The sequence below is a fragment of the Sabethes cyaneus genome, chromosome 3 (assembly GCF_943734655.1).
Source record: "Sabethes cyaneus chromosome 3, idSabCyanKW18_F2, whole genome shotgun sequence".
In the NCBI taxonomy this organism is placed as follows: domain Eukaryota; kingdom Metazoa; phylum Arthropoda; class Insecta; order Diptera; family Culicidae; genus Sabethes; species Sabethes cyaneus.
Genome location: NC_071355.1, coordinates 4,060,990 through 4,087,874, shown reverse-complemented (window position 1 = coordinate 4,087,874; position 26,885 = coordinate 4,060,990). Strand labels below are relative to the sequence as shown.

Genomic DNA, 26,885 nt, shown 5'->3' with positions numbered 1-26,885 from the left:
GATTGACCTTGAAATGCGGTCAGGCATTAATATTAATATTTTTTTGAAACGATGGTTTTTACAATTGATGGAGGGACGGTAGGGGAAAGTAATGAAAATTTTTTGGGAAAGAAGCGGAAAGAGTGGAAAGGAAGGAAGGGGGGGTTACATGTAGCTACGCTTAACAAGTTGTCGTTGTCGCTTAACAAGCATTGGACAAAAGATAGGAGTCACAACGACAACTTGTTAAGCGTAGCTACCTATTACCCCCCTTCCTTTCAACTCGTTCTCCTCCTCAAAAAACTTTTAAAAAAATATTAAGTATCGATATACCAGTACCAGTTTCATTCGGTAAGTATCAAACGTCACACGCAGTGTCTTGGAAGTCGCAAGGGCCTGCATAGTGTCGTCGTCCCGCCAGTAAAAACAAAGTTAGATTAAACTTCTCGGTCGGTGGTTCTACAGTAGACGAAGGAAGAGGCACAATTTGTGTCTAAAAATAACCCAACCCATGTCATTAGCTTTATAAGGGGGGTTTGCAGTCTCCTTTTGTCCACCACCTCTGTGGTGAACACACGGTGTTCAATACTGAAAGTAACACGATGTTACTGTTAAGTAACACAGAAATAACATTGTAATGTTACAAAGTTATCAAAATTTGACGCAACATTTAAGTAAAAAACTGGCAGCTTTGTTATGCTAAAATGTTACCTGTAGGTTACGTAACAATAACCTTAAGTTTGTTACATTAAAAACTTAATGTTATTGTTACATAACCTACAGGTAACATTTTAACGTAACAATGCTACCATTTTTTTTATTTAAATGTTACGTCAAATTTTGATAACTTTGTTACATTACAATGTTGCTTCTGTGTTACATAACAGCAACATTGTGTTACATTCAGTGTTGACCGGGCACATTGGAATCGAAAAAAGTCGAAATTGGACCGAAACTGATAAAAAACAAGAAGAGAGAAGAGGAAAAACAGTAGAATCAATATACATAGAATGCCAGTGGAAAAACGGACCTGAAAATAAAGAAAAAAGACGAATAACAAAATAGAGGAAAATCAGGGAATTGGAAAAGGGCGAAAAAACGGAAATAGTGAAAGAGAAAACATCGGTAAAAGTAAAAGTGAAAGAAAAAAAGGACAACGAAACAGGAAATGTAATACTGAACAAAAAATAAGAGAAACCGAAAGGAAAATGACAGAGGAAACTAAGAAAATAAGGTCAAAAAGACAAAAAGTTAGACAGAGAAAGAAGAAAGAAAAAACAAGAAAAACGGATTAAAGAAAATGGCAAAACGGAAGATAGAAAGCCGAAAAGCGGTAGATGAAATAGGAAAAACCGAAGAGGAAACGGAAAAAGGGAGCCTAAATCAGAATCAGCGAGGAAAAACGGGACAGACGAAGATGAAAAACGAGAATGTAGGTAGATAAAAGGGGGTTAGGAGAGGATGAAAACTGGAAACGAAAAAAAGGGAAAGATACTAAAAATGTAGGAATAAGAGAATAACAAAACATGAGTGAAAAGCATGAGAACTGAAAATAAGAAAAAATGGGACAGGAAGCTAAGAAACACGGGACAGAAAAAACTACAAGGTATATAGCCCTAAGGGTTGTACGAAAGTGTTACGTAGGACTATATCAGATCATCAGATAAAAGACTAATGTAAACTGCATTTCTGGCGTATGTACACACTTAACAAAAAGCACCGAATTCGGTAAAATTTTACCGAAATCTAAACAGCTGAACGTTCGGTAAAAAATTCGATGGTGCCAATCGACGTTTACAGATCATTAATAATGTTTGGTGCAATAAAAAATTTTACCGAACGTTCTGCTGTTTAGATTTCGGTAAAATTTTACCGAACCGATTAAGTGTGTATGTTTATGAGAATCTGTGAGTGCTATTGTTTAAGTGAATGTTTAAAACAGAAGAGCGAAATATTCAGATTCAATTCTTCATTTAATGCAACGGTGGCTTTGAAAATACGTGGTCGGGGGTTCATAAGTACAATGCCTGCAACCTTTGAGACATAGAAATTTCTTTTAAAAATCACTTGTGTGCACCATGAAGGTTGAAACGGTAATGAATTATACTCCTACCACAGGGGTGAGGGGTCTCAAAGCATCATAAAATAAATAAATTCATGCCTCCAAAAAACCCCACACGCCAAATTTGGTGCCATTTGCTTGATTAGTTCTCGAGTTATGAAAAAATTTGTATTTCATTTGTATGGGATCTCCCCTTCTTAAAGAAAGCAAAGGTTCTAATCCACCCTAGAAAAAATCTCCCCACCCCCTGCTAAAAGATGGATGGGTCTCATTATACCATAGAAAAAATTCCTGCCTTCTAAAACCCCCACATGCAAAATTTGATTTCATTTGCTTGACTAGTTCTAGAGTTATGGGGTAATTTGTATTTAATTTGTATGGGAGCCCCCTTCTTAAAAGAAGACGGGATCTCAGTACACCATAGAAAAACATCTTACCTCCAAAAACCCCCACAAGCCAATTTTGGTTCCTTTTGCACGAATAGTTATCGAGTTATGAGGAAATTTGAATATTATTTGTACGGGAGCCCCCCCCCCCTCTTAGAAGAAAAAGAGGTCTCAGTACACCATAGAAAATTAATCCTGCCTTCTGAAACCCCCACATGCCAAATTTGGTTCCATTTGCTTGATGAGTTCTCGAGTTTCGAGGAATTTTGTGTTTCATTTGTATAGGAGCCCCTTCTCTTAGGCCGCCTTAAAATTGCTCTCCTACTCCCTAAAAAATTGCTGGTCATTTTATCTATCCAATGACATATAAATTGTTCAGTTTCGTTCAGTAGTTTAGTAGTTATTAGCATTTGAAATCTTTCATTCAAACGTTACACTTCTGTTTTCGTTTTCACAAAGTGCTACCCAGTCCCAGTATAGTAAACAAAGACGTAGTCCTACGTCAAAAAGAAGACGAAAGAAAAAGGGGAAAAACGGAAGGAAAGTGAGCAAAAACCAAGAAAACGATATCGAAAAAGAGAAAAAAGGAACAAACAGTAAAAAAGGAAAAGGTAATTTCAAGAAAAACTTTTTATCAATGTACAGTTTGAAGTGAAACTTCCAATTTAAATGAGTCCAAATTCAAGTCTAATTTGAGGGTGTATTTCAAGTCCAATTTGAAGTAGAATTCGAATTCTAATTCAATTCCAATTTATGTTCAATTTGAACTCCAATTTTAAGTTTCATTTCGAGCTTAAATTCAAATGAAATTTCCAGTTAAATATTAGGTAAATAAAACCTTCTAATTCTGCTTCAAGTACGATTTCATATCTAATTCCAAGTAAAACTTCCAGTCCAGCTAACGTAGAACTACGAATGCAGATGCAATTCGATAACACTGGACATTCTTCAAAGCTTCCACAGTTTGTTACGCAAGTTTATAACTTTGTTAGATGATGTCGAGATTAAATTTTCCAAATGCATGTATCAAATGTATATCAGTTTCTTCCAATTTATTTCTATAAAGAATTAAATCACCAAGTCACAATCACACATCTTTTGGTGATTGGCGGTAATACCATATTTTGTAGATTTTTGAGTAGCTTGTAACTAGCACACCAGTTAACAATCGATATACGTGTATTGGATTAAAAACAACTGATTCAAAGCATAAAATATTTGTCATTAAACGCAAAACTTTTGGCTAAACAGTAAATAATAATCAATTGATCTGGGTTATTCAAAATTTACTCTTTCACTCTTATCACTACTCTCACTAATTCACTCTTATCAATTTATTCGAAAATAGTTGACAACACCATTTTATTATGGCATATCCTTTGATGTATGCTTGCCTTTCAACTATCATGTAAATGCTAGTTAAAATTATTACTATTAGTTAAAATTATTACTTCAATTATTACTACCGTTCTAAGGACATTGGAGGTTTTTCGTGGCTTTTTTCTCTGCTTTTCATATATTTTTACTTTACAGCAATTAAATCAAAAACTTGTTAAGAATTTCACGGCTAGTCTTTAAACAAACACTGAAAATTGGTGCCTCATGTCACATGAAAAATTCCATCACGTTTTTATACAAGACCATACAAGAATATATTTTTATAGTACAGTAATACCTCGATATAAAGTAACCTCGATTCAAAGTAACATCGATATAACGTAATTGTTTAAAATTAATAAAAACAACAGTGTTAACTTTCATTATGGTATGACCTCGCATTGCTACTGTGCGAAAATTATTTCTATTTCTTAAACGTTGTAAATTATGAGACAATTTCGTTATTTAGATTTACAAATATCAATTAACAAAATCTTTACACACTCTTCGCTTTTTCTCATTTCTTAACGAATCTTCCAAACTATAAGACCAACTATCGTGAAATTTGAAAGTTAGCGGTTTTCTAAGGGTTCCCTGTCATTTGCAATCTATTTCTTTCGAATAGGAATAAATTTCGTTTTTACTTCGATATAACGTAACGAGAATCTAATATAATATAATCGGTTGAAGAGAAGAGGTAGATGCGTTCTTTTTTTCAACGGTTTACTTTCAGGACATCAACTTTGATTAAAGTTAATGTTCGAATGATTAGATCGATCGAAGAGTAAGTATAATTGGAAGGATGGTTTTACACTCTTACAAACTTGTTTACTTTCAGGACATCGAATTCGTCTAGGTTCTATGTTTAAATAATAACATCGATCAAAGTGTGTGGGTAATTTCGAATTTTTACAAAAGTTGTTTACCTTCAGGACTTCAATTTTGTCCAGCTTAACTGGTAATGAATAATTCTTGTCCTACTGGAAGGCAAGGGTTCGGTTACATTTTTTCTAGAATCGAAGTAAACGAAGCCGCAGGTGTATAAAATTGTCGTCCCGGGCCTGGGAAGCAAAAGAGTGCTTCTATGTGATTGGCTGATTTTGACAATACCTACTATTTATACTTTTTTTAATAGTAATTTGACAAATTATTTTTATATTGACGTAGGACTACGTGTTACGGCAAGTTTTGAGATAGGGTGTCATTCCAAAAAATCGAAAAATGCGAGCGTCACGAAAAATGAAAGGTTTTGAGCGCTAATAGCTCAGCGATTTTTCGATCGATTTTCAATATTCTTACACCAATCGATTGGCAAATCTTCTAAGAATTGACCCAAATGAAGAAAAGTATGAATTCTTGATGTTGTACTATTGAAAAATTGAAAATAATGAACCAATGTTTTACCAGAATTCTCGCTTCGTGATTGGTTGGAAGATTCTTTGCGATGATCTAAACCTATACCAATTTGATATCTGTGCTTGAGAAGTAAGCCAAAACAAGTGACAAAGTATCCTCATTTCAACAAGATTTCTTAACACCGTGGTTAAACCTAGACCATTTTGATGTCATTGCTTGGGAAGTACGCCAGAAAGAGTGACAAACCCCCCTCGTGCCAACAGATTTCTTACGAACGCGATTAAACCTAGTCCAATTTGATGTCTGTGTTAGGGAAGTGCCAGAACAAATGATACAAGTTCGTTGTCCGAAAAGATCGCAAATTATTTACTACGAGACGATTAAACCTCGGCGAATTTGATATCTGTGTTGGAAAAATATACTACAGCTGTAGTGTTCGGTTATAATACGACTCTGTATGAATACGCATGCTTGCCGTTTCATTACAAGTGTAGTGAAAAGATGTGCTGTTGATAAAATAGGATTGAATAGGTAAAATCCCTTCAACGTGGGGAACCATGGGTAATAAAAACAATCTTTAATTTCAGTAAGGTAGCAGGAAAGCAATAGTTTGTGTTCTTGATTTTGTTAAATTGTTTTCAAATGCACAATCTTTTGAGAATTGAACGTATGCAATGTTACTACTTTGATAAATGTTACATACAACGTATGTAGCATGTATATATGTTGCATATAGCATGTATACATGAAGAATCTAATGATTATTTGAATGATTGAATACATGCTACTATCACTACAAAGAGACTTACGTAGTCCTGCGTCACCTATATATGCGGTCGTGTCTTGTACACAACTCCTCTGATTTTTTGCTATATTTATCAATTTTTAGAAAAAATACTGATCGATTGATGCAAATATCTCGAAAATCCATTGAAAAATGGCTGAGTTATAAGCGCGCAAACCATAACCACTTTTCGTTACATGCACATTTCTCGAATTTCTAAAGTGCACCCCAATATAGAATAGAAAACAAAAACGTAGTTCTACGTTAAAAATCTTTATTCTTAGAACCAATCATCAACTTTGTAAGATCTGATCTACGCCCTTGCCGACGGCTTGCTGCACGCTGTCGTACCCGTCCGCTTTCAGTAGCTCCTCAAGCTCCTGTTTGACTCGTATCACAATCGGTGGTCCATGGTAAATAAACGCCGTATATAGTTGAACCGCGCTGGCACCGGCCAGAATTTTATTGTACGCATCGCGACCGCTGAAAATCCCTCCAACGCCGATGATGGGAATCTTTCCCTCGGTCCATTTGTACACCTTGGCCACCAGTTGGGTAGATCTTTGGAACAATGGCTGCCCACTCAAGCCGCCCAGCTGGCCGGCATTGATGCTCTTCAGACTAGATGGCCTTTCGATGGTTGTATTCGATACGATTAGTCCGTCGACGGCACATGCTTTGCTGCATACAACTGTGACTATCTCCTGGATGTCTTCATCGGACAAGTCCGGTGCCAGTTTCACCATAATAGGTCTTTGTTCTGCCAGCGGCAGGGAACTCCGTACCTTCAGGACTTCACTCAACAATACGAAAAGCGTACTTTTGTTTTGCATAGTCCTCAAACCGGGCGTATTCGGGCTACTTATATTGATAACGAGATAATCAGCTAAGCCACTAAATCGTTTCACTCCTTTCACGTAATCGCGGATCGCATCCTTAGAAAGCTTATTTTTTCCTAAATTTATTCCTAACACAACATCTTCGCCACACTTTTGGCGAGCTTCTTTCAGCCGCTCGTAGACCACTTTGTGGCCATCACTATTAAATCCGTACCTGAAAAAAATTTGGTAATATGAAACAATGTTTCCATTATAACAGAACACGTTCAGTCCACACACATACCTATTGACAATCGCCTTATCCTCATACAGCCGAAACACTCGCGGTCTCGAGTGTCCCGGCTGCGGCTGGGGCGTAACCGATCCGACCTCCACAAAGCCGAACCCAAGCAGATGCAGTCCACAGACCGCTTCGCCGTGTTTGTCAAAACCGGCAGCGATACCGACCGGATTGCGCAGAACCATATTCATCAGCTGGGTGCGCAGAACGCCGGGATCTTGATATCCGGGTCGAATCAATCCCAGCTTCAGGCCGAACACCGCCAGATGATGAGCAGTTTCCGGCGGAGCGAGCCGAACGATCGGCATGAAAATGTTTTCGTAGAACCTTTCATTTCCCTTGTACAGGCAGGTGATGCTAAAGGTTGCTGCTCCGAGCGCTGTTACCTTCAATAGAGAGCGAACTGGATTCATGATTGAGCAGTGTGATTGAGCTGGCTGTGGAGAATAATCAAAAGGATCGTTCGGATGAGAAGCTTTACTGCTGGTCTGATTTTGCACTAGTTTATTTTTTCGTAAAGCTGATCTATTTATACGTAGTTAGGTAAATTCAATTATTCTAAATCCTTATGGCTAATTGGAGTGAAAGTGATAACTTTGGTTTTTCCTATCTTTCGATACAAATTCAAATCATTTGATCCAGGTGTGGTGAAAGAGATAGAGAAGTGGGAAATTATTTACCGACTGATTCCCTGAACTGTACCTGGTTGGTTGGTATTTCCATTTTCGTGCATTCATAGTTAAAGGGTGTAGACAATTTTACCTAATGAATAATACGAAATTATTTACTCTGCCTGTTCCTTCCGCTAGTCAAAACAAAGGTTACTTTCTCCCGGCTTATCTTTGACGCTACCTGGGGCGGGGGTAAAGTGTGTTCGGACCCTGCCTGATAAACATGGTAAGTGCATATACACGTGGTACACTGTAACTACCTATGCAGCCTAATCACCAAAGGGGTCTTGCTCAGATAGCTGGTTTTGGATTATGGTTTGTTTTGTTGATCCTTTCTTCTAATCTTTCTACAATTCGTACACGCAGCTACTAAAAATACACGATTTATGAACCTACTTTTCAAAACCTTCTTTAGCTACAGAAAATAAAATGAATTTGGGATTTGATTAAATAATCTAATAAACGTTTAATTAGATGCGTTTAATTTTTCTCATTTCTTAACGAATCTTCCAAACTATAAGACCAACTATCGTGAAATTTGAAAGTTAGCGGTTTTCTAAGGGTTTCCTGTCATTTGCAATCTATTTCTTTCGAATAGGAACAAATTTCGTTTTTACTTCGATATAACGTAACGAGAATATAATATAATATAATCGGTTGAAGAGAAGAGGTAGATTCGTTCTTTTTGACGTAGGACTACGTCTTTGTTTACTATACTGGGACTGGGTAGCACTTTATGAAAACGAAAATAGAAGTGTAACGTTTGAATGAAAGATTTCAAATGATAATAACTACTAAACTACGAAACGAAACTGAACAATTTATATATCGTTGGATAGATAAAATTACCAGCAATTTTATAGGGGGGTAAGAGAGTAAAAGGAGGGCATTAGAGGGGGGGGGGGCTCCTATACAAATGAAATACAAATTTCCTCATAACTCTAGAACTAATCAAGCAAATGGAACCAAATTTGGCATGTGGGGGTTTTTAGAGGCATGAATTTATTTATTTTACGATGGTTTGAGACCCCTCACCCCAGTGGTAGGAGGATAAGGACTGTCATACAAATAAAACAGAAATTGGTCACTCATTACCATTTCAACCTTTATGATGCACACAAGTGATTTTTAAAAGAAATCTCTATGTCTCAAAGGTTGCAGGCGTTGTACTTATGATCACTTAAACAATGGCACTCACAGATTCTTATAAACATACATATGCCAGAAATGCAGTTTACATTAGTCTTTGATCTGATGATCTGATATAGTCCTACGTCACCCTTTCGTACAATCCTTCGGACTGTATACCTTATAGTTTTTTCAACGGTTTACTTTCAGGACATCAACTTTGATTAAAGTTAATGTTCGAATGATTAGATCGATCGAAGAGTAAGCATAATTGGAAGGATGGTTTTACACTCTTACAAACTTGTTTACTTTCAGGACATCGAATTCGTCTAGGTTCTATGTTTAAATAATAACATCGATCAAAGTGTGTGGGTAGTTTCGAATTTTTACAAAAGTTGTTTACCTTCAGGACTTCAATTGTGTCCAGCTTAGCTGATAATGAATAATTATTGTCCTACTGGAAGGCAAGGGTTCGGTTACATTTTTTCTAGAATCGAAGTAAACGAAGCCGCAGGTGTATAAAATTGTCGTCCCGGGCCTGGGAAGCAAAAGAGTGCTTCTATGTGATTGGCTGATTTTGACAATACCTACTATTTATACTTTTTTTTTTAATAGTAATTTGACAAATTATTTTTATATTTGCTATATTTATCAATTTTTAGAAAAATTACTGATCGATTGATGCAAATATCTCGAAAATCCATTGAAAAATGGCTGAGTTATAAGCGCGCAAACCATAACCACTTTTCGTTACATGCACATTTCTCGAATTTCTAAAGTGCACCCCAATATAGAATAGAAAACAAAAACGTAGTTCTACGTTAAAAATCTTTATTCTTAGAACCAATCATCAACTTTGTAAGATCTGATCTACGCCCTTGCCGACAGCTTGCTGCACGCTGTCGTACCCGTCCGCTTTCAGTAGCTCCTCAAGCTCCTGTTTGACTCGTATCACAATCGGTGGTCCATGGTAAATAAACGCCGTATATAGTTGAACCGCGCTGGCACCGGCCAGAATTTTATTGTACGCATCGCGACCGCTGAAAATCCCTCCAACGCCGATGATGGGAATCTTTCCCTCGGTCCATTTGTACACCTTGGCCACCAGTTGGGTAGATCTTTGGAACAATGGCTGCCCACTCAAGCCGCCCAGCTGGCCGGCATTGATGCTCTTCAGACTAGATGGCCTTTCGATGGTTGTATTCGATACGATTAGTCCGTCGACGGCACATGCTTTGCTGCATACAACTGTGACTATCTCCTGGATGTCTTCATCGGACAAGTCCGGTGCCAGTTTCACCATAATAGGTCGTTGTTCTGCCAGCGGCAGCGAACTCCGTACCTTCAGGACTTCACTCAATAATACGAAAAGCGTACTTTTGTTTTGCATAGTCCTCAAACCGGGCGTATTCGGGCTACTTATATTGATAACAAGATAATCAGCTAAGCCACAAAATCTTTTCACTCCTTTCACGTAATCGCGGATCGCATCCTTTGAAAGTTTATTTTTTCCTAAATTTATTCCTAAAACATCTTCGCCACACTTTTGACGAACTTCTTTCAGCCGCTCATAGATCACTTTGTGGCCATCGCTATTAAATCCGTATCTGAAAAAAAATTTGGTAATATGAAACAATGTTTCCATTATAACAGAACACGTTCAGTCCACACACATACCTATTGACAATCGCCTCATCCTCATACAGCCGAAACACTCGCGGTCTCGAGTGTCCCGGCTGCGGCTGGGGCGTAACCGATCCGACCTCCACAAAGCCGAACCCAAGCAGATGCAGTCCACAGACCGCTTCGCCGTGTTTGTCAAAACCGGCAGCGATACCGACCGGATTGCGCAGAACCATATTCATCAGCTGGGTGCGCAGAACGCCGGGATCTTGATATCCGGGTCGAATCAATCCCAGCTTCAGGCCGAACACCGCCAGATGATGAGCAGTTTCCGGCGGAGCGAGCCGAACGATCGGCATGAAAATGTTTTCGTAGAACCTTTCATTTCCCTTGTACAGGCAGGTGATGCTAAAGGTTGCTGCTCCGAGCGCTGTTACCTTCAATAGAGAGCGAACTGGATTCATGATTGAGCAGTGTGATTGAGCTGGCTGTGGAGAATAATCAAAAGGATCGTTCGGATGAGAAGCTTTACTGCTGGTCTGATTTTGCACTAGTTTATTTTTTCGTAAAGCTGATCTATTTATACGTAGTTAGGTAAATTCAATTATTCTAAATCCTTATGGCTAATTGGAGTGAAAGTGATAACTTTGGTTTTTCCTATCTTTCGATACAAATTCAAATCATTTGATCCAGGTGTGGTGAAAGAGATAGAGAAGTGGGAAATTATTTACCGACTGATTCCCTGAACTGTACCTGGTTGGTTGGTATTTCCATTTTCGTGCATTCATTGTTAAAGGGCGTAGACAATTTTACCTAATGAATAATACGACATTATTTACTCTGCCTGTTCCTTCCGCTAGTCAAAACAAAGGTTACTTTCTCCCGGCTTATCTTTGACGCTACCTGGGGCGGGGGTAAAGTGTGTTCGGACCGTTCGGACCCTGCCTGATAAACATGGTAAGTGCATATACACGTGGTACACTGTAACTACCTATGCAGCCTAATCACCAAAGGGGTCTTGCTCAGATACCTGGTTTTGGATTATGGTTTGTTTTGTTGATCCTTTCTTCTAATCTTTCTACAATTCGTACACGCAGGTACTGAAAATACACGATTTATGAACCTACTTTTCAAAACCTTCTTTAGTTACAGAAAATAAAATGAATTTGGGATTTGATTAAATAATCTAATAAACGTTTAATTAGATGCGTCTGTTACAACAGGCTTTGTCTTAGGACGGCAAGTCAGTTAAGTAAGTTAGTATTTCAATTAAACTTTTTATACGACTCACGAATGTTCAATTGCTGGGGCCCCACGATTCATGAAATCATTTAAGTAGAGCTTTTGGGGCCCAAGCTCCGAAAATATTACCAGCTTCAATTCTAAGTATTTAAAAGTAGAGTTAGTATTTCATCCGCAGTTATTTGAGTACTTATAAATATTGAACTGTCAGCTTAAGCTCCATACTTATGTCGAATTTGTTTATTCAATCCGGGTTGACACTGGATGAATTTTATCTGTCAGATAGGAGCAAATGAATACAAAAAGTTCATCCAGTTCCAATCCGGATTGAATAAACAAATTCGACATTAGTTTACTTCAGTGACGACAGTCCGTTATCGATCCTGCGCCGAATGAGTTATGGTCCTCCAGTACTCAATCCTGGGCTACATTTCTTCAAACCCCTCGAACACCAACTGAACGTGCATCATCCTCGATAGCGCACATCTATCAGTGCGATGTCTACTCCGAAGTCTACGGTCTCTTCTTGATTCTCTGCTTAAAATAATTTTGGCTACTCTTTCGTCGAGCATTCTCGACGCATATTTGCATTCAGCTTAACAGCATATTTGCATTCTTAATACAGCTCATGGTTCAGGCGTCTGACATAGTTTCGCTTCAGGGTGTTCTGATGGAGGAAAATAGATTTTAGTTGGTATTTGAGTTCCTATCAATAGATTGGAAATAGTACATGGACTCATTGCCAGCGAACTTACCAACGCAGGTTGGTCTAAAACAAAGTACATGCTGGCCAGCGGAACCGAGGCCGAACGACACCGCTTGGGCAGTAGTATATTGATCGACGGCGATGAGTTTGAGGTAGTCGATGAATTTGTCTACCTTGGCTCACTGGTAACGGCGGACAATGATACCAGCCGTGAGATTCGGAGGCGTATTATCAGCGGAAGTCGTGCTTACTATGGGCTCCACAAGCAATTGCGGTCGAGCAGACTAAGTCCCCGTACAAAGTGCACCCTGTACAAGTCGCTTATTAGACCGGTTGTTCTCTACGGGCATGAAACATGGACAATGCTCGAGGAGGACCTGCGAGTGCTCGGAGTTTTCGAACGACGAGTGCTAAGAACGATCTTCGGCGGCGTACAGGAGAACGGAGTATGGAGGCGGAGGATGAACCATGAACTCGCACAGCTCTATGGCGAACCCAGTATCCAGAAGGTGGCTAAAGCTGGACGGATGCGATGGGCAGGTCATGTTGCAAGAATGCCGGACAACTGCCCTGCAAAGATGGTGTTCGCCTCAAATCCGGTAGGAACAAGACGACCAGGATCGCAGCGAGCAAGATGGTTAGACCAGGTGGAGCGAGATCTGGCGGAGAGTACTCGGTGTCCGAGGAATTGGAGAGCGGTAGCCCTCAACCGAGTTACATGGAGAAATTTTGTTCAACAGGCTTTGTCTTAGGACGGCAAGCCACCTAAGTGAAGAAGTGAGTCGTATAAAAAGTTTAATTGAAATACTTACTTACTTAAGTGACTTGCCGTCCTAAGACAAAGCCTGTTGTAACGGACGCATCTAATTAAACGTTTATTAGATTATTTAATCAAATCCCAAATTCATTTTATTTTCTGTAACTAAAGAAGGTTTTGAAAAGTAGGTTCATAAATCGTGTATTTTCAATACCTGCGTGTACGAATTGTAGAAAGATTAGAAGAAAGGATCAACAAAACAAACCATAATCCAAAACCAGGTATCTGAGCAAGACCCCTTTGGTGATTAGGCTGCATAGGTAGTTACAGTGTACCACGTGTATATGCACTTACCATGTTTATCAGGCAGGGTCCGAACGGTCCGAACACACTTTACCCCCGCCCCAGGTAGCGTCAAAGATAAGCCGGGAGAAAGTAACCTTTGTTTTGACTAGCGGAAGGAACAGGCAGAGTAAATAATTTCGTATTATTCATTAGGTAAAATTGTCTACGCCCTTTAACAATGAATGCACGAAAATGGAAATACCAACCAACCAGGTACAGTTCAGGGAATCAGTCGGTAAATAATTTCCCACTTCTCTATCTCTTTCACCACACCTGGATCAAATGATTTGAATTTGTATCGAAAGATAGGAAAAACCAAAGTTATCACTTTCACTCCAATTAGCCATAAGGATTTAGAATAATTGAATTTACCTAACTACGTATAAATAGATCAGCTTTACGAAAAAATAAACTAGTGCAAAATCAGACCAGCAGTAAAGCTTCTCATCCGAACGATCCTTTTGATTATTCTCCACAGCCAGCTCAATCACACTGCTCAATCATGAATCCAGTTCGCTCTCTATTGAAGGTAACAGCGCTCGGAGCAGCAACCTTTAGCATCACCTGCCTGTACAAGGGAAATGAAAGGTTCTACGAAAACATTTTCATGCCGATCGTTCGGCTCGCTCCGCCGGAAACTGCTCATCATCTGGCGGTGTTCGGCCTGAAGCTGGGATTGATTCGACCCGGATATCAAGATCCCGGCGTTCTGCGCACCCAGCTGATGAATATGGTTCTGCGCAATCCGGTCGGTATCGCTGCCGGTTTTGACAAACACGGCGAAGCGGTCTGTGGACTGCATCTGCTTGGGTTCGGCTTTGTGGAGGTCGGATCGGTTACGCCCCAGCCGCAGCCGGGACACTCGAGACCGCGAGTGTTTCGGCTGTATGAGGATAAGGCGATTGTCAATAGGTATGTGTGTGGACTGAACGTGTTCTGTTATAATGGAAACATTGTTTCATATTACCAAATTTTTTTCAGGTACGGATTTAATAGTGATGGCCACAAAGTGGTCTACGAGCGGCTGAAAGAAGCTCGCCAAAAGTGTGGCGAAGATGTTGTGTTAGGAATAAATTTAGGAAAAAATAAGCTTTCTAAGGATGCGATCCGCGATTACGTGAAAGGAGTGAAACGATTTAGTGGCTTAGCTGATTATCTCGTTATCAATATAAGTAGCCCGAATACGCCCGGTTTGAGGACTATGCAAAACAAAAGTACGCTTTTCGTATTGTTGAGTGAAGTCCTGAAGGTACGGAGTTCCCTGCCGCTGGCAGAACAAAGACCTATTATGGTGAAACTGGCACCGGACTTGTCCGATGAAGACATCCAGGAGATAGTCACAGTTGTATGCAGCAAAGCATGTGCCGTCGACGGACTAATCGTATCGAATACAACCATCGAAAGGCCATCTAGTCTGAAGAGCATCAATGCCGGCCAGCTGGGCGGCTTGAGTGGGCAGCCATTGTTCCAAAGATCTACCCAACTGGTGGCCAAGGTGTACAAATGGACCGAGGGAAAGATTCCCATCATCGGCGTTGGAGGGATTTTCAGCGGTCGCGATGCGTACAATAAAATTCTGGCCGGTGCCAGCGCGGTTCAACTATATACGGCGTTTATTTACCATGGACCACCGATTGTGATACGAGTCAAACAGGAGCTTGAGGAGCTACTGAAAGCGGACGGGTACGACAGCGTGCAGCAAGCCGTCGGCAAGGGCGTAGATCAGATCTTACAAAGTTGATGATTGGTTCTAAGAATAAAGATTTTTAACGTAGAACTACGTTTTTGTTTTCTATTCTATATTGGGGTGCACTTTAGAAATTCGAGAAATGTGCATGTAACGAAAAGTGGTTATGGTTTGCGCGCTTATAACTCAGCCATTTTTCAATGGATTTTCGAGATATTTGCATCAATCGATCAGTATTTTTTCTAAAAATTGATAAATATAGCAAAAAATCAGAGGGGTTGTGTACAAGACACGACCGCATATATAGGTGACGCAGGACTACGTAAGTCTCTTTGTAGTGATAGTAGCATGTATTCAATCATTCAAATAATCATTAGATTCTTCATGTATACATGCTATATGCAACATATATACATGCTACATACGTTGTATGTAACATTTATCAAAGTAGTAACATTGCATACGTTCAATTCTCAAAAGATTGTGCATTTGAAAACAATTTAACAAAATCAAGAACACAAACTATTGCTTTCCTGCTACCTTACTGAAATTAAAGATTGTTTTTATTACCCATGGTTCCCCACGTTGAAGGGATTTTACCTATTCAATCCTATTTTATCAACAGCACATCTTTTCACTACACTTGTAATGAAACGGCAAGCATGCGTATTCATACAGAGTCGTATTATAACCGAACACTACAGCTGTAGTATATTTTTCCAACACAGATATCAAATTCGCCGAGGTTTAATCGTCTCGTAGTAAATAATTTGCGATCTTTTCGGACAACGAACTTGTATCATTTGTTCTGGCACTTCCCTAACACAGACATCAAATTGGACTAGGTTTAATCGCGTTCGTAAGAAATCTGTTGGCACGAGGGGGGTTTGTCACTCTTTCTGGCGTACTTCCCAAGCAATGACATCAAAATGGTCTAGGTTTAACCACGGTGTTAAGAAATCTTGTTGAAATGAGGATACTTTGTCACTTGTTTTGGCTTACTTCTCAAGCACAGATATCAAATTGGTATAGGTTTAGATCATCGCAAAGAATCTTCCAACCAATCACGAAGCGAGAATTCTGGTAAAACATTGGTTCATTATTTTCAATTTTTCAATAGTACAACATCAAGAATTCATACTTTTCTTCATTTGGGTCAATTCTTAGAAGATTTGCCAATCGATTGGTGTAAGAATATTGAAAATCGATCGAAAAATCGCTGAGCTATTAGCGCTCAAAACCTTTCATTTTTCGTGACGCTCGCATTTTTCGATTTTTTGGAATGACACCCTATCTCAAAACTTGCCGTAACACGTAGTCCTACGTCAATATAAAAATAATTTGTCAAATTACTATTAAAAAAAGTATAAATAGTAGGTATTGTCAAAATCAGCCAATCACATAGAAGCACTCTTTTGCTTCCCAGGCCCGGGACGACAATTTTATACACCTGCGGCTTCGTTTACTTCGATTCTAGAAAAAATGTAACCGAACCCTTGCCTTCCAGTAGGACAAGAATTATTCATTACCAGTTAAGCTGGACAAAATTGAAGTCCTGAAGGTAAACAACTTTTGTAAAAATTCGAAATTACCCACACACTTTGATCGATGTTATTATTTAAACATAGAACCTAGACGAATTCGATGTCCTGAAAGTAAACAAGTTTGTAAGAGTGTAAAACCATCCTTCCAATTATACTTACTCTTCGATCGATCTAATCATTCGAACATTAACTTTAATCAAAGTTGATGTCCTGAAAGTAAACCGTTGAAAAAAAGAACGCATCTACCTCTTCTCTTCAACCGATTATATTATATTAGATTCTCGTTACGTTATATCGAAGTAAAAACGAAATTTATTCCTATTCGAAAGAAATAGATTGCAAATGACAGGGAACCCTTAGAAAACCGCTAACTTTCAAATTTCACGATAGTTGGTCTTATAGTTTGGAAGATTCGTTAAGAAATGAGAAAAAGCGAAGAGTGTGTAAAGATTTTGTTAATTGATATTTGTAAATCTAAATAACGAAATTGTCTCATAATTTACAACGTTTAAGAAATAGAAATAATTTTCGCACAGTAGCAATGCGAGGTCATACCATAATGAAAGTTAACACTGTTGTTTTTATTAATTTTAAACAATTACGTTATATCGATGTTACTTTGAATCGAGGTTACTTTATATCGAGGTATTACTGTACTATAAAAATATATTCTTGTATGGTCTTGTATAAAAACGTGATGGAATTTTTCATGTGACATGAGGCACCAATTTTCAGTGTTTGTTTAAAGACTAGCCGTGAAATTCTTAACAAGTTTTTGATTTAATTGCTGTAAAGTAAAAATATATGAAAAGCAGAGAAAAAAGCCACGAAAAACCTCCAATGTCCTTAGAACGGTAGTAATAATTGAAGTAATAATTTTAACTAATAGTAATAATTTTAACTAGCATTTACATGATAGTTGAAAGGCAAGCATACATCAAAGGATATGCCATAATAAAATGGTGTTGTCAACTATTTTCGAATAAATTGATAAGAGTGAATTAGTGAGAGTAGTGATAAGAGTGAAAGAGTAAATTTTGAATAACCCAGATCAATTGATTATTATTTACTGTTTAGCCAAAAGTTTTGCGTTTAATGACAAATATTTTATGCTTTGAATCAGTTGTTTTTAATCCAATACACGTATATCGATTGTTAACTGGTGTGCTAGTTACAAGCTACTCAAAAATCTACAAAATATGGTATTACCGCCAATCACCAAAAGATGTGTGATTGTGACTTGGTGATTTAATTCTTTATAGAAATAAATTGGAAGAAACTGATATACATTTGATACATGCATTTGGAAAATTTAATCTCGACATCATCTAACAAAGTTATAAACTTGCGTAACAAACTGTGGAAGCTTTGAAGAATGTCCAGTGTTATCGAATTGCATCTGCATTCGTAGTTCTACGTTAGCTGGACTGGAAGTTTTACTTGGAATTAGATATGAAATCGTACTTGAAGCAGAATTAGAAGGTTTTATTTACCTAATATTTAACTGGAAATTTCATTTGAATTTAAGCTCGAAATGAAACTTAAAATTGGAGTTCAAATTGAACATAAATTGGAATTGAATTAGAATTCGAATTCTACTTCAAATTGGACTTGAAATACACCCTCAAATTAGACTTGAATTTGGACTCATTTAAATTGGAAGTTTCACTTCAAACTGTACATTGATAAAAAGTTTTTCTTGAAATTACCTTTTCCTTTTTTACTGTTTGTTCCTTTTTTCTCTTTTTCGATATCGTTTTCTTGGTTTTTGCTCACTTTCCTTCCGTTTTTCCCCTTTTTCTTTCGTCTTCTTTTTGACGTAGGACTACGTCTTTGTTTACTATACTGGGACTGGGTAGCACTTTGTGAAAACGAAAACAGAAGTGTAACGTTTGAATGAAAGATTTCAAATGCTAATAACTACTAAACTACTGAACGAAACTGAACAATTTATATGTCATTGGATAGATAAAATGACCAGCAATTTTTTAGGGAGTAGGAGAGCAATTTTAAGGCGGCCTAAGAGAAGGGGCTCCTATACAAATGAAACACAAAATTCCTCGAAACTCGAGAACTCATCAAGCAAATGGAACCAAATTTGGCATGTGGGGGTTTCAGAAGGCAGGATTAATTTTCTATGGTGTACTGAGACCTCTTTTTCTTCTAAGAGGGGGGGGGGGGGCTCCCGTACAAATAATATTCAAATTTCCTCATAACTCGATAACTATTCGTGCAAAAGGAACCAAAATTGGCTTGTGGGGGTTTTTGGAGGTAAGATGTTTTTCTATGGTGTACTGAGATCCCGTCTTCTTTTAAGAAGGGGGCTCCCATACAAATTAAATACAAATTACCCCATAACTCTAGAACTAGTCAAGCAAATGAAATCAAATTTTGCATGTGGGGGTTTTAGAAGGCAGGAATTTTTTCTATGGTATAATGAGACCCATCCATCTTTTAGCAGGGGGTGGGGAGATTTTTTCTAGGGTGGATTAGAACCTTTGCTTTCTTTAAGAAGGGGAGATCCCATACAAATGAAATACAAATTTTTTCATAACTCGAGAACTAATCAAGCAAATGGCACCAAATTTGGCGTGTGGGGTTTTTTGGAGGCATGAATTTATTTATTTTATGATGCTTTGAGACCCCTCACCCCTGTGGTAGGAGTATAATTCATTACCGTTTCAACCTTCATGGTGCACACAAGTGATTTTTAAAAGAAATTTCTATGTCTCAAAGGTTGCAGGCATTGTACTTATGAACCCCCGACCACGTATTTTCAAAGCCACCGTTGCATTAAATGAAGAATTGAATCTGAATATTTCGCTCTTCTGTTTTAAACATTCACTTAAACAATAGCACTCACAGATTCTCATAAACATACACACTTAATCGGTTCGGTAAAATTTTACCGAAATCTAAACAGCAGAACGTTCGGTAAAATTTTTTATTGCACCAAACATTATTAATGATCTGTAAACGTCGATTGGCACCATCGAATTTTTTACCGAACGTTCAGCTGTTTAGATTTCGGTAAAATTTTACCGAATTCGGTGCTTTTTGTTAAGTGTGTACATACGCCAGAAATGCAGTTTACATTAGTCTTTTATCTGATGATCTGATATAGTCCTACGTAACACTTTCGTACAACCCTTAGGGCTATATACCTTGTAGTTTTTTCTGTCCCGTGTTTCTTAGCTTCCTGTCCCATTTTTTCTTATTTTCAGTTCTCATGCTTTTCACTCATGTTTTGTTATTCTCTTATTCCTACATTTTTAGTATCTTTCCCTTTTTTTCGTTTCCAGTTTTCATCCTCTCCTAACCCCCTTTTATCTACCTACATTCTCGTTTTTCATCTTCGTCTGTCCCGTTTTTCCTCGCTGATTCTGATTTAGGCTCCCTTTTTCCGTTTCCTCTTCGGTTTTTCCTATTTCATCTACCGCTTTTCGGCTTTCTATCTTCCGTTTTGCCATTTTCTTTAATCCGTTTTTCTTGTTTTTTCTTTCTTCTTTCTCTGTCTAACTTTTTGTCTTTTTGACCTTATTTTCTTAGTTTCCTCTGTCATTTTCCTTTCGGTTTCTCTTATTTTTTGTTCAGTATTACATTTCCTGTTTCGTTGTCCTTTTTTTCTTTCACTTTTACTTTTACCGATGTTTTCTCTTTCACTATTTCCGTTTTTTCGCCCTTTTCCAATTCCCTGATTTTCCTCTATTTTGTTATTCGTCTTTTTTCTTTATTTTCAGGTCCGTTTTTCCACTGGCATTCTATGTATATTGATTCTACTGTTTTTCCTCTTCTCTCTTCTTGTTTTTTATCAGTTTCGGTCCAATTTCGACTTTTTTCGATTCCAATGTGCCCGGTCAACACTGAATGTAACACAATGTTGCTGTTATGTAACACAGAAGCAACATTGTAATGTAACAAAGTTATCAAAATTTGACGTAACATTTAAATAAAAAAAATGGTAGCATTGTTACGTTAAAATGTTACCTGTAGGTTATGTAACAATAACATTAAGTTTTTAATGTAACAAACTTAAGGTTATTGTTACGTAACCTACAGGTAACATTTTAGCATAACAAAGCTGCCAGTTTTTTACTTAAATGTTGCGTCAAATTTTGATAACTTTGTAACATTACAATGTTATTTCTGTGTTACTTAACAGTAACATCGTGTTACTTTCAGTATTGAACACCGTGTGTTCACCACAGAGGTGGTGGACAAAAGGAGACTGCAAACCCCCCTTATAAAGCTAATGACATGGGTTGGGTTATTTTTAGACACAAATTGTGCCTCTTCCTTCGTCTACTGTAGAACCACCGACCGAGAAGTTTAATCTAACTTTGTTTTTACTGGCGGGACGACGACACTATGCAGGCCCTTGCGACTTCCAAGACACTGCGTGTGACGTTTGATACTTACCGAATGAAACTGGTACTGGTATATCGATACTTAATATTTTTTTAAAAGTTTTTTGAGGAGGAGAACGAGTTGAAAGGAAGGGGGGTAATAGGTAGCTACGCTTAACAAGTTGTCGTTGTGACTCCTATCTTTTGTCCAATGCTTGTTAAGCGACAACGACAACTTGTTAAGCGTAGCTACATGTAACCCCCCCTTCCTTCCTTTCCACTCTTTCCGCTTCTTTCCCAAAAAATTTTCATTACTTTCCCCTACCGTCCCTCCATCAATTGTAAAAACCATCGTTTCAAAAAAATATTAATATTAATGCCTGACCGCATTTCAAGGTCAATCATGAATGCAGTTCGCGCCGCTCTAACGGTAAGTGATCCGATAACATAACCCTTATTGTTTTCAATAGTTGTCCCATGCATGTTTGCTTCTGACAGGATAAGCTGCGCTCTCTATTGAAGGTAACAGCGCTCGGAGCAGCAACCTTTAGCATCACCTGCCTGTACAAGGGAAATGAAAGGTTCTACGAAAACATTTTCATGCCGATCGTTCGGCTCGCTCCGCCGGAAACTGCTCATCATCTGGCGGTGTTCGGCCTGAAGCTGGGATTGATTCGACCCGGATATCAAGATCCCGGCGTTCTGCGCACCCAGCTGATGAATATGGTTCTGCGCAATCCGGTCGGTATCGCTGCCGGTTTTGACAAACGGCGAAGCGGTCTGTGGACTGCATCTGCTTGGGTTCGGCTTTGTGGAGGTCGGATCGGTTACGCCCCAGCCGCAGCCGGGACACTCGAGACCGCGAGTGTTTCGGCTGTATGAGGATGAGGCGATTGTCAATAGGTATGTGTGTGGACTGAACGTGTTCTGTTATAATGGAAACATTGTTTCATATTACCAAATTTTTTTTCAGATACGGATTTAATAGCGATGGCCACAAAGTGATCTATGAGCGGCTGAAAGAAGTTCGTCAAAAGTGTGGCGAAGATGTTTTAGGAATAAATTTAGGAAAAAATAAACTTTCAAAGGATGCGATCCGCGATTACGTGAAAGGAGTGAAAAGATTTTGTGGCTTAGCTGATTATCTTGTTATCAATATAAGTAGCCCGAATACGCCCGGTTTGAGGACTATGCAAAACAAAAGTACGCTTTTCGTATTATTGAGTGAAGTCCTGAAGGTACGGAGTTCGCTGCCGCTGGCAGAACAACGACCTATTATGGTGAAACTGGCACCGGACTTGTCCGATGAAGACATCCAGGAGATAGTCACAGTTGTATGCAGCAAAGCATGTGCCGTCGACGGACTAATCGTATCGAATACAACCATCGAAAGGCCATCTAGTCTGAAGAGCATCAATGCCGGCCAGCTGGGCGGCTTGAGTGGGCAGCCATTGTTCCAAAGATCTACCCAACTGGTGGCCAAGGTGTACAAATGGACCGAGGGAAAGATTCCCATCATCGGCGTTGGAGGGATTTTCAGCGGTCGCGATGCGTACAATAAAATTCTGGCCGGTGCCAGCGCGGTTCAACTATATACGGCGTTTATTTACCATGGACCACCGATTGTGATACGAGTCAAACAGGAGCTTGAGGAGCTACTGAAAGCGGACGGGTACGACAGCGTGCAGCAAGCCGTCGGCAAGGGCGTAGATCAGATCTTACAAAGTTGATGATTGGTTCTAAGAATAAAGATTTTTAACGTAGAACTACGTTTTTGTTTTCTATTCTATATTGGGGTGCACTTTAGAAATTCGAGAAATGTGCATGTAACGAAAAGTGGTTATGGTTTGCGCGCTTATAACTCAGCCATTTTTCAATGGATTTTCGAGATATTTGCATCAATCGATCAGTAATTTTTCTAAAAATTGATAAATATAGCAAATATAAAAATAATTTGTCAAATTACTATTAAAAAAAAAAGTATAAATAGTAGGTATTGTCAAAATCAGCCAATCACATAGAAGCACTCTTTTGCTTCCCAGGCCCGGGACGACAATTTTATACACCTGCGGCTTCGTTTACTTCGATTCTAGAAAAAATGTAACCGAACCCTTGCCTTCCAGTAGGACAATAATTATTCATTATCAGCTAAGCTGGACACAATTGAAGTCCTGAAGGTAAACAACTTTTGTAAAAATTCGAAACTACCCACACACTTTGATCGATGTTATTATTTAAACATAGAACCTAGACGAATTCGATGTCCTGAAAGTAAACAAGTTTGTAAGAGTGTAAAACCATCCTTCCAATTATGCTTACTCTTCGATCGATCTAATCATTCGAACATTAACTTTAATCAAAGTTGATGTCCTGAAAGTAAACCGTTGAAAAAACTATAAGGTATACAGTCCGAAGGATTGTACGAAAGGGTGACGTAGGACTATATCAGATCATCAGATCAAAGACTAATGTAAACTGCATTTCTGGCATATGTATGTTTATAAGAATCTGTGAGTGCCATTGTTTAAGTGATCATAAGTACAACGCCTGCAACCTTTGAGACATAGAGATTTCTTTTAAAAATCACTTGTGTGCATCATAAAGGTTGAAATGGTAATGAGTGACCAATTTCTGTTTTATTTGTATGACAGTCCTTATCCTCCTACCACTGGGGTGAGGGGTCTCAAACCATCGTAAAATAAATAAATTCATGCCTCTAAAAACCCCCACATGCCAAATTTGGTTCCATTTGCTTGATTAGTTCTAGAGTTATGAGGAAATTTGTATTTCATTTGTATAGGAGCCCCCCCCCCCCTCTAATGCCCTCCTTTTACTCTCTTACCCCCCTATAAAATTGCTGGTAATTTTATCTATCCAACGATATATAAATTGTTCAGTTTCGTTTCGTAGTTTAGTAGTTATTATCATTTGAAATCTTTCATTCAAACGTTACACTTCTATTTTCGTTTTCATAAAGTGCTACCCAGTCCCAGTATAGTAAACAAAGACGTAGTCCTACGTCAAAAAGAACGAATCTACCTCTTCTCTTCAACCGATTATATTATATTATATTCTCGTTACGTTATATCGAAGTAAAAACGAAATTTGTTCCTATTCGAAAGAAATAGATTGCAAATGACAGGAAACCCTTAGAAAACCGCTAACTTTCAAATTTCACGATAGTTGGTCTTATAGTTTGGAAGATTCGTTAAGAAATGAGAAAAATTAAACGCATCTAATTAAACGTTTATTAGATTATTTAATCAAATCCCAAATTCATTTTATTTTCTGTAGCTAAAGAAGGTTTTGAAAAGTAGGTTCATAAATCGTGTATTTTTAGTAGCTGCGTGTACGAATTGTAGAAAGATTAGAAGAAAGGATCAACAAAACAAACCATAATCCAAAACCAGCTATCTGAGCAAGACCCCTTTGGTGATTAGGCTGCATAGGTAGTTACAGTGTACCACGTGTATATGCACTTACCATGTTTATCAGGCAGGGTCCGAACACACTTTACCCCCGCCCCAGGTAGCGTCAAAGATAAGCCGGGAGAAAGTAACCTTTGTTTTGACTAGCGGAAGGAACAGGCAGAGTAAATAATTTCGTATTATTCATTAGGTAAAATTGTCTACACCCTTTAACTATGAATGCACGAAAATGGAAATACCAACCAACCAGGTACAGTTCAGGGAATCAGTCGGTAAATAATTTCCCACTTCTCTATCTCTTTCACCACACCTGGATCAAATGATTTGAATTTGTATCGAAAGATAGGAAAAACCAAAGTTATCACTTTCACTCCAATTAGCCATAAGGATTTAGAATAATTGAATTTACCTAACTACGTATAAATAGATCAGCTTTACGAAAAAATAAACTAGTGCAAAATCAGACCAGCAGTAAAGCTTCTCATCCGAACGATCCTTTTGATTATTCTCCACAGCCAGCTCAATCACACTGCTCAATCATGAATCCAGTTCGCTCTCTATTGAAGGTAACAGCGCTCGGAGCAGCAACCTTTAGCATCACCTGCCTGTACAAGGGAAATGAAAGGTTCTACGAAAACATTTTCATGCCGATCGTTCGGCTCGCTCCGCCGGAAACTGCTCATCATCTGGCGGTGTTCGGCCTGAAGCTGGGATTGATTCGACCCGGATATCAAGATCCCGGCGTTCTGCGCACCCAGCTGATGAATATGGTTCTGCGCAATCCGGTCGGTATCGCTGCCGGTTTTGACAAACACGGCGAAGCGGTCTGTGGACTGCATCTGCTTGAGTTCGGCGTTGTGGAGGTCGGATCGGTTACGCCCCAGCCGCAGCCGGGACACTCGAGACCGCGAGTGTTTCGGCTGTATGAGGATAAGGCGATTGTCAATAGGTATGTGTGTGGACTGAACGTGTTCTGTTATAATGGAAACATTGTTTCATATTACCAAATTTTTTTCAGGTACGGATTTAATAGTGATGGCCACAAAGTGGTCTACGAGCGGCTGAAAGAAGCTCGCCAAAAGTGTGGCGAAGATGTTGTGTTAGGAATAAATTTAGGAAAAAATAAGCTTTCTAAGGATGCGATCCGCGATTACGTGAAAGGAGTGAAACGATTTAGTGGCTTAGCTGATTATCTCGTTATCAATATAAGTAGCCCGAATACGCCCGGTTTGAGGACTATGCAAAACAAAAGTACGCTTTTCGTATTGTTGAGTGAAGTCCTGAAGGTACGGAGTTCCCTGCCGCTGGCAGAACAAAGACCTATTATGGTGAAACTGGCACCGGACTTGTCCGATGAAGACATCCAGGAGATAGTCACAGTTGTATGCAGCAAAGCATGTGCCGTCGACGGACTAATCGTATCGAATACAACCATCGAAAGGCCATCTAGTCTGAAGAGCATCAATGCCGGCCAGCTGGGCGGCTTGAGTGGGCAGCCATTGTTCCAAAGATCTACCCAACTGGTGGCCAAGGTGTACAAATGGACCGAGGGAAAGATTCCCATCATCGGCGTTGGAGGGATTTTCAGCGGTCGCGATGCGTACAATAAAATTCTGGCCGGTGCCAGCGCGGTTCAACTATATACGGCGTTTATTTACCATGGACCACCGATTGTGATACGAGTCAAACAGGAGCTTGAGGAGCTACTGAAAGCGGACGGGTACGACAGCGTGCAGCAAGCCGTCGGCAAGGGCGTAGATCAGATCTTACAAAGTTGATGATTGGTTCTAAGAATAAAGATTTTTAACGTAGAACTACGTTTTTGTTTTCTATTCTATATTGGGGTGCACTTTAGAAATTCGAGAAATGTGCATGTAACGAAAAGTGGTTATGGTTTGCGCGCTTATAACTCAGCCATTTTTCAATGGATTTTCGAGATATTTGCATCAATCGATCAGTATTTTTTCTAAAAATTGATAAATATAGCAAAAAATCAGAGGAGTTGTGTACAAGACACGACCGCATATATAGGTGACGCAGGACTACGTAAGTCTCTTTGTAGTGATAGTAGCATGTATTCAATCATTCAAATAATCATTAGATTCTTCATGTATACATGCTATATGCAACATATATACATGCTACATACGTTGTATGTAACATTTATCAAAGTAGTAACATTGCATACGTTCAATTCTCAAAAGATTGTGCATTTGAAAACAATTTAACAAAATCAAGAACACAAACTATTGCTTTCCTGCTACCTTACTGAAATTAAAGATTGTTTTTATTACCCATGGTTCCCCACGTTGAAGGGATTTTACCTATTCAATCCTATTTTATCA

At 38.8% G+C, this 26,885-nt stretch overlaps 5 protein-coding genes across 5 annotated transcripts; 3 read left to right on the top strand and 2 right to left on the bottom strand.

Moving 5' to 3' along the window:
- Positions 1-6,237: 6,237 nt before the first annotated feature.
- LOC128744140 (dihydroorotate dehydrogenase (quinone), mitochondrial-like) lies at positions 6,238-7,800 on the bottom strand. The gene is made up of 3 exons (XM_053840943.1): positions 7,766-7,800; positions 7,067-7,588; positions 6,238-6,997 (listed from the first exon to the last, which is right to left on the bottom strand). Exons 1-3 carry the CDS (start codon positions 7,798-7,800, stop codon positions 6,238-6,240), a joined length of 1,317 nt encoding a protein of 438 aa, XP_053696918.1.
- Positions 7,801-9,712: 1,912 nt separating this feature from the next.
- Positions 9,713-11,273, bottom strand: LOC128744137 (dihydroorotate dehydrogenase (quinone), mitochondrial-like). Its single transcript, XM_053840939.1, has 3 exons — positions 11,239-11,273; positions 10,540-11,061; positions 9,713-10,469 (listed from the first exon to the last, which is right to left on the bottom strand). The coding sequence occupies exons 1-3, from the start codon at positions 11,271-11,273 to the stop codon at positions 9,713-9,715; spliced, it is 1,314 nt and encodes a 437-aa protein (XP_053696914.1).
- A 2,440-nt stretch (positions 11,274-13,713) lies between these two features.
- Positions 13,714-15,276, top strand: LOC128744135 (dihydroorotate dehydrogenase (quinone), mitochondrial-like). The gene is made up of 3 exons (XM_053840938.1): positions 13,714-13,748; positions 13,926-14,447; positions 14,517-15,276. Exons 1-3 carry the CDS (start codon positions 13,714-13,716, stop codon positions 15,274-15,276), a joined length of 1,317 nt encoding a protein of 438 aa, XP_053696913.1.
- A 6,239-nt stretch (positions 15,277-21,515) lies between these two features.
- Positions 21,516-22,842, top strand: LOC128744134 (dihydroorotate dehydrogenase (quinone), mitochondrial-like). The gene is given in 4 exon segments (XM_053840937.1): positions 21,516-21,542; positions 21,611-21,879; positions 21,881-22,015; positions 22,086-22,842. Coding segments are annotated over 4 exon segments (1,188 nt in total).
- A 1,913-nt stretch (positions 22,843-24,755) lies between these two features.
- LOC128744131 (dihydroorotate dehydrogenase (quinone), mitochondrial-like) lies at positions 24,756-26,318 on the top strand. Its single transcript, XM_053840933.1, has 3 exons — positions 24,756-24,790; positions 24,968-25,489; positions 25,559-26,318. Exons 1-3 carry the CDS (start codon positions 24,756-24,758, stop codon positions 26,316-26,318), a joined length of 1,317 nt encoding a protein of 438 aa, XP_053696908.1.
- The last annotated feature ends 567 nt before the right edge of the window (positions 26,319-26,885 follow it).

What these genes read in the sequence shown, in the direction of transcription:
- LOC128744140 (XM_053840943.1), bottom strand. Translation starts at nt 7,800, where the DNA reads ATGAATGCACGAAAATGGAAATACCAACCAACCAG. An exon ending in TGGAAATACCAACCAACCAG is followed by an intron (nt 7,589 to 7,765) that starts GTACAGTTCAGG and finishes ACGTATAAATAG; the next exon opens with ATCAGCTTTACGAAAAAATA. An exon ending in GATAAGGCGATTGTCAATAG is followed by an intron (nt 6,998 to 7,066) that starts GTATGTGTGTGG and finishes AATTTTTTTCAG; the next exon opens with GTACGGATTTAATAGTGATG.
- LOC128744135 (XM_053840938.1), top strand. Translation starts at nt 13,714, where the DNA reads ATGAATGCACGAAAATGGAAATACCAACCAACCAG. An exon ending in TGGAAATACCAACCAACCAG is followed by an intron (nt 13,749 to 13,925) that starts GTACAGTTCAGG and finishes ACGTATAAATAG; the next exon opens with ATCAGCTTTACGAAAAAATA. An exon ending in GATAAGGCGATTGTCAATAG is followed by an intron (nt 14,448 to 14,516) that starts GTATGTGTGTGG and finishes AATTTTTTTCAG; the next exon opens with GTACGGATTTAATAGTGATG.
- LOC128744137 (XM_053840939.1), bottom strand. Translation starts at nt 11,273, where the DNA reads ATGAATGCACGAAAATGGAAATACCAACCAACCAG. An exon ending in TGGAAATACCAACCAACCAG is followed by an intron (nt 11,062 to 11,238) that starts GTACAGTTCAGG and finishes ACGTATAAATAG; the next exon opens with ATCAGCTTTACGAAAAAATA. An exon ending in GATGAGGCGATTGTCAATAG is followed by an intron (nt 10,470 to 10,539) that starts GTATGTGTGTGG and finishes ATTTTTTTTCAG; the next exon opens with ATACGGATTTAATAGCGATG.
- LOC128744131 (XM_053840933.1), top strand. Translation starts at nt 24,756, where the DNA reads ATGAATGCACGAAAATGGAAATACCAACCAACCAG. An exon ending in TGGAAATACCAACCAACCAG is followed by an intron (nt 24,791 to 24,967) that starts GTACAGTTCAGG and finishes ACGTATAAATAG; the next exon opens with ATCAGCTTTACGAAAAAATA. An exon ending in GATAAGGCGATTGTCAATAG is followed by an intron (nt 25,490 to 25,558) that starts GTATGTGTGTGG and finishes AATTTTTTTCAG; the next exon opens with GTACGGATTTAATAGTGATG.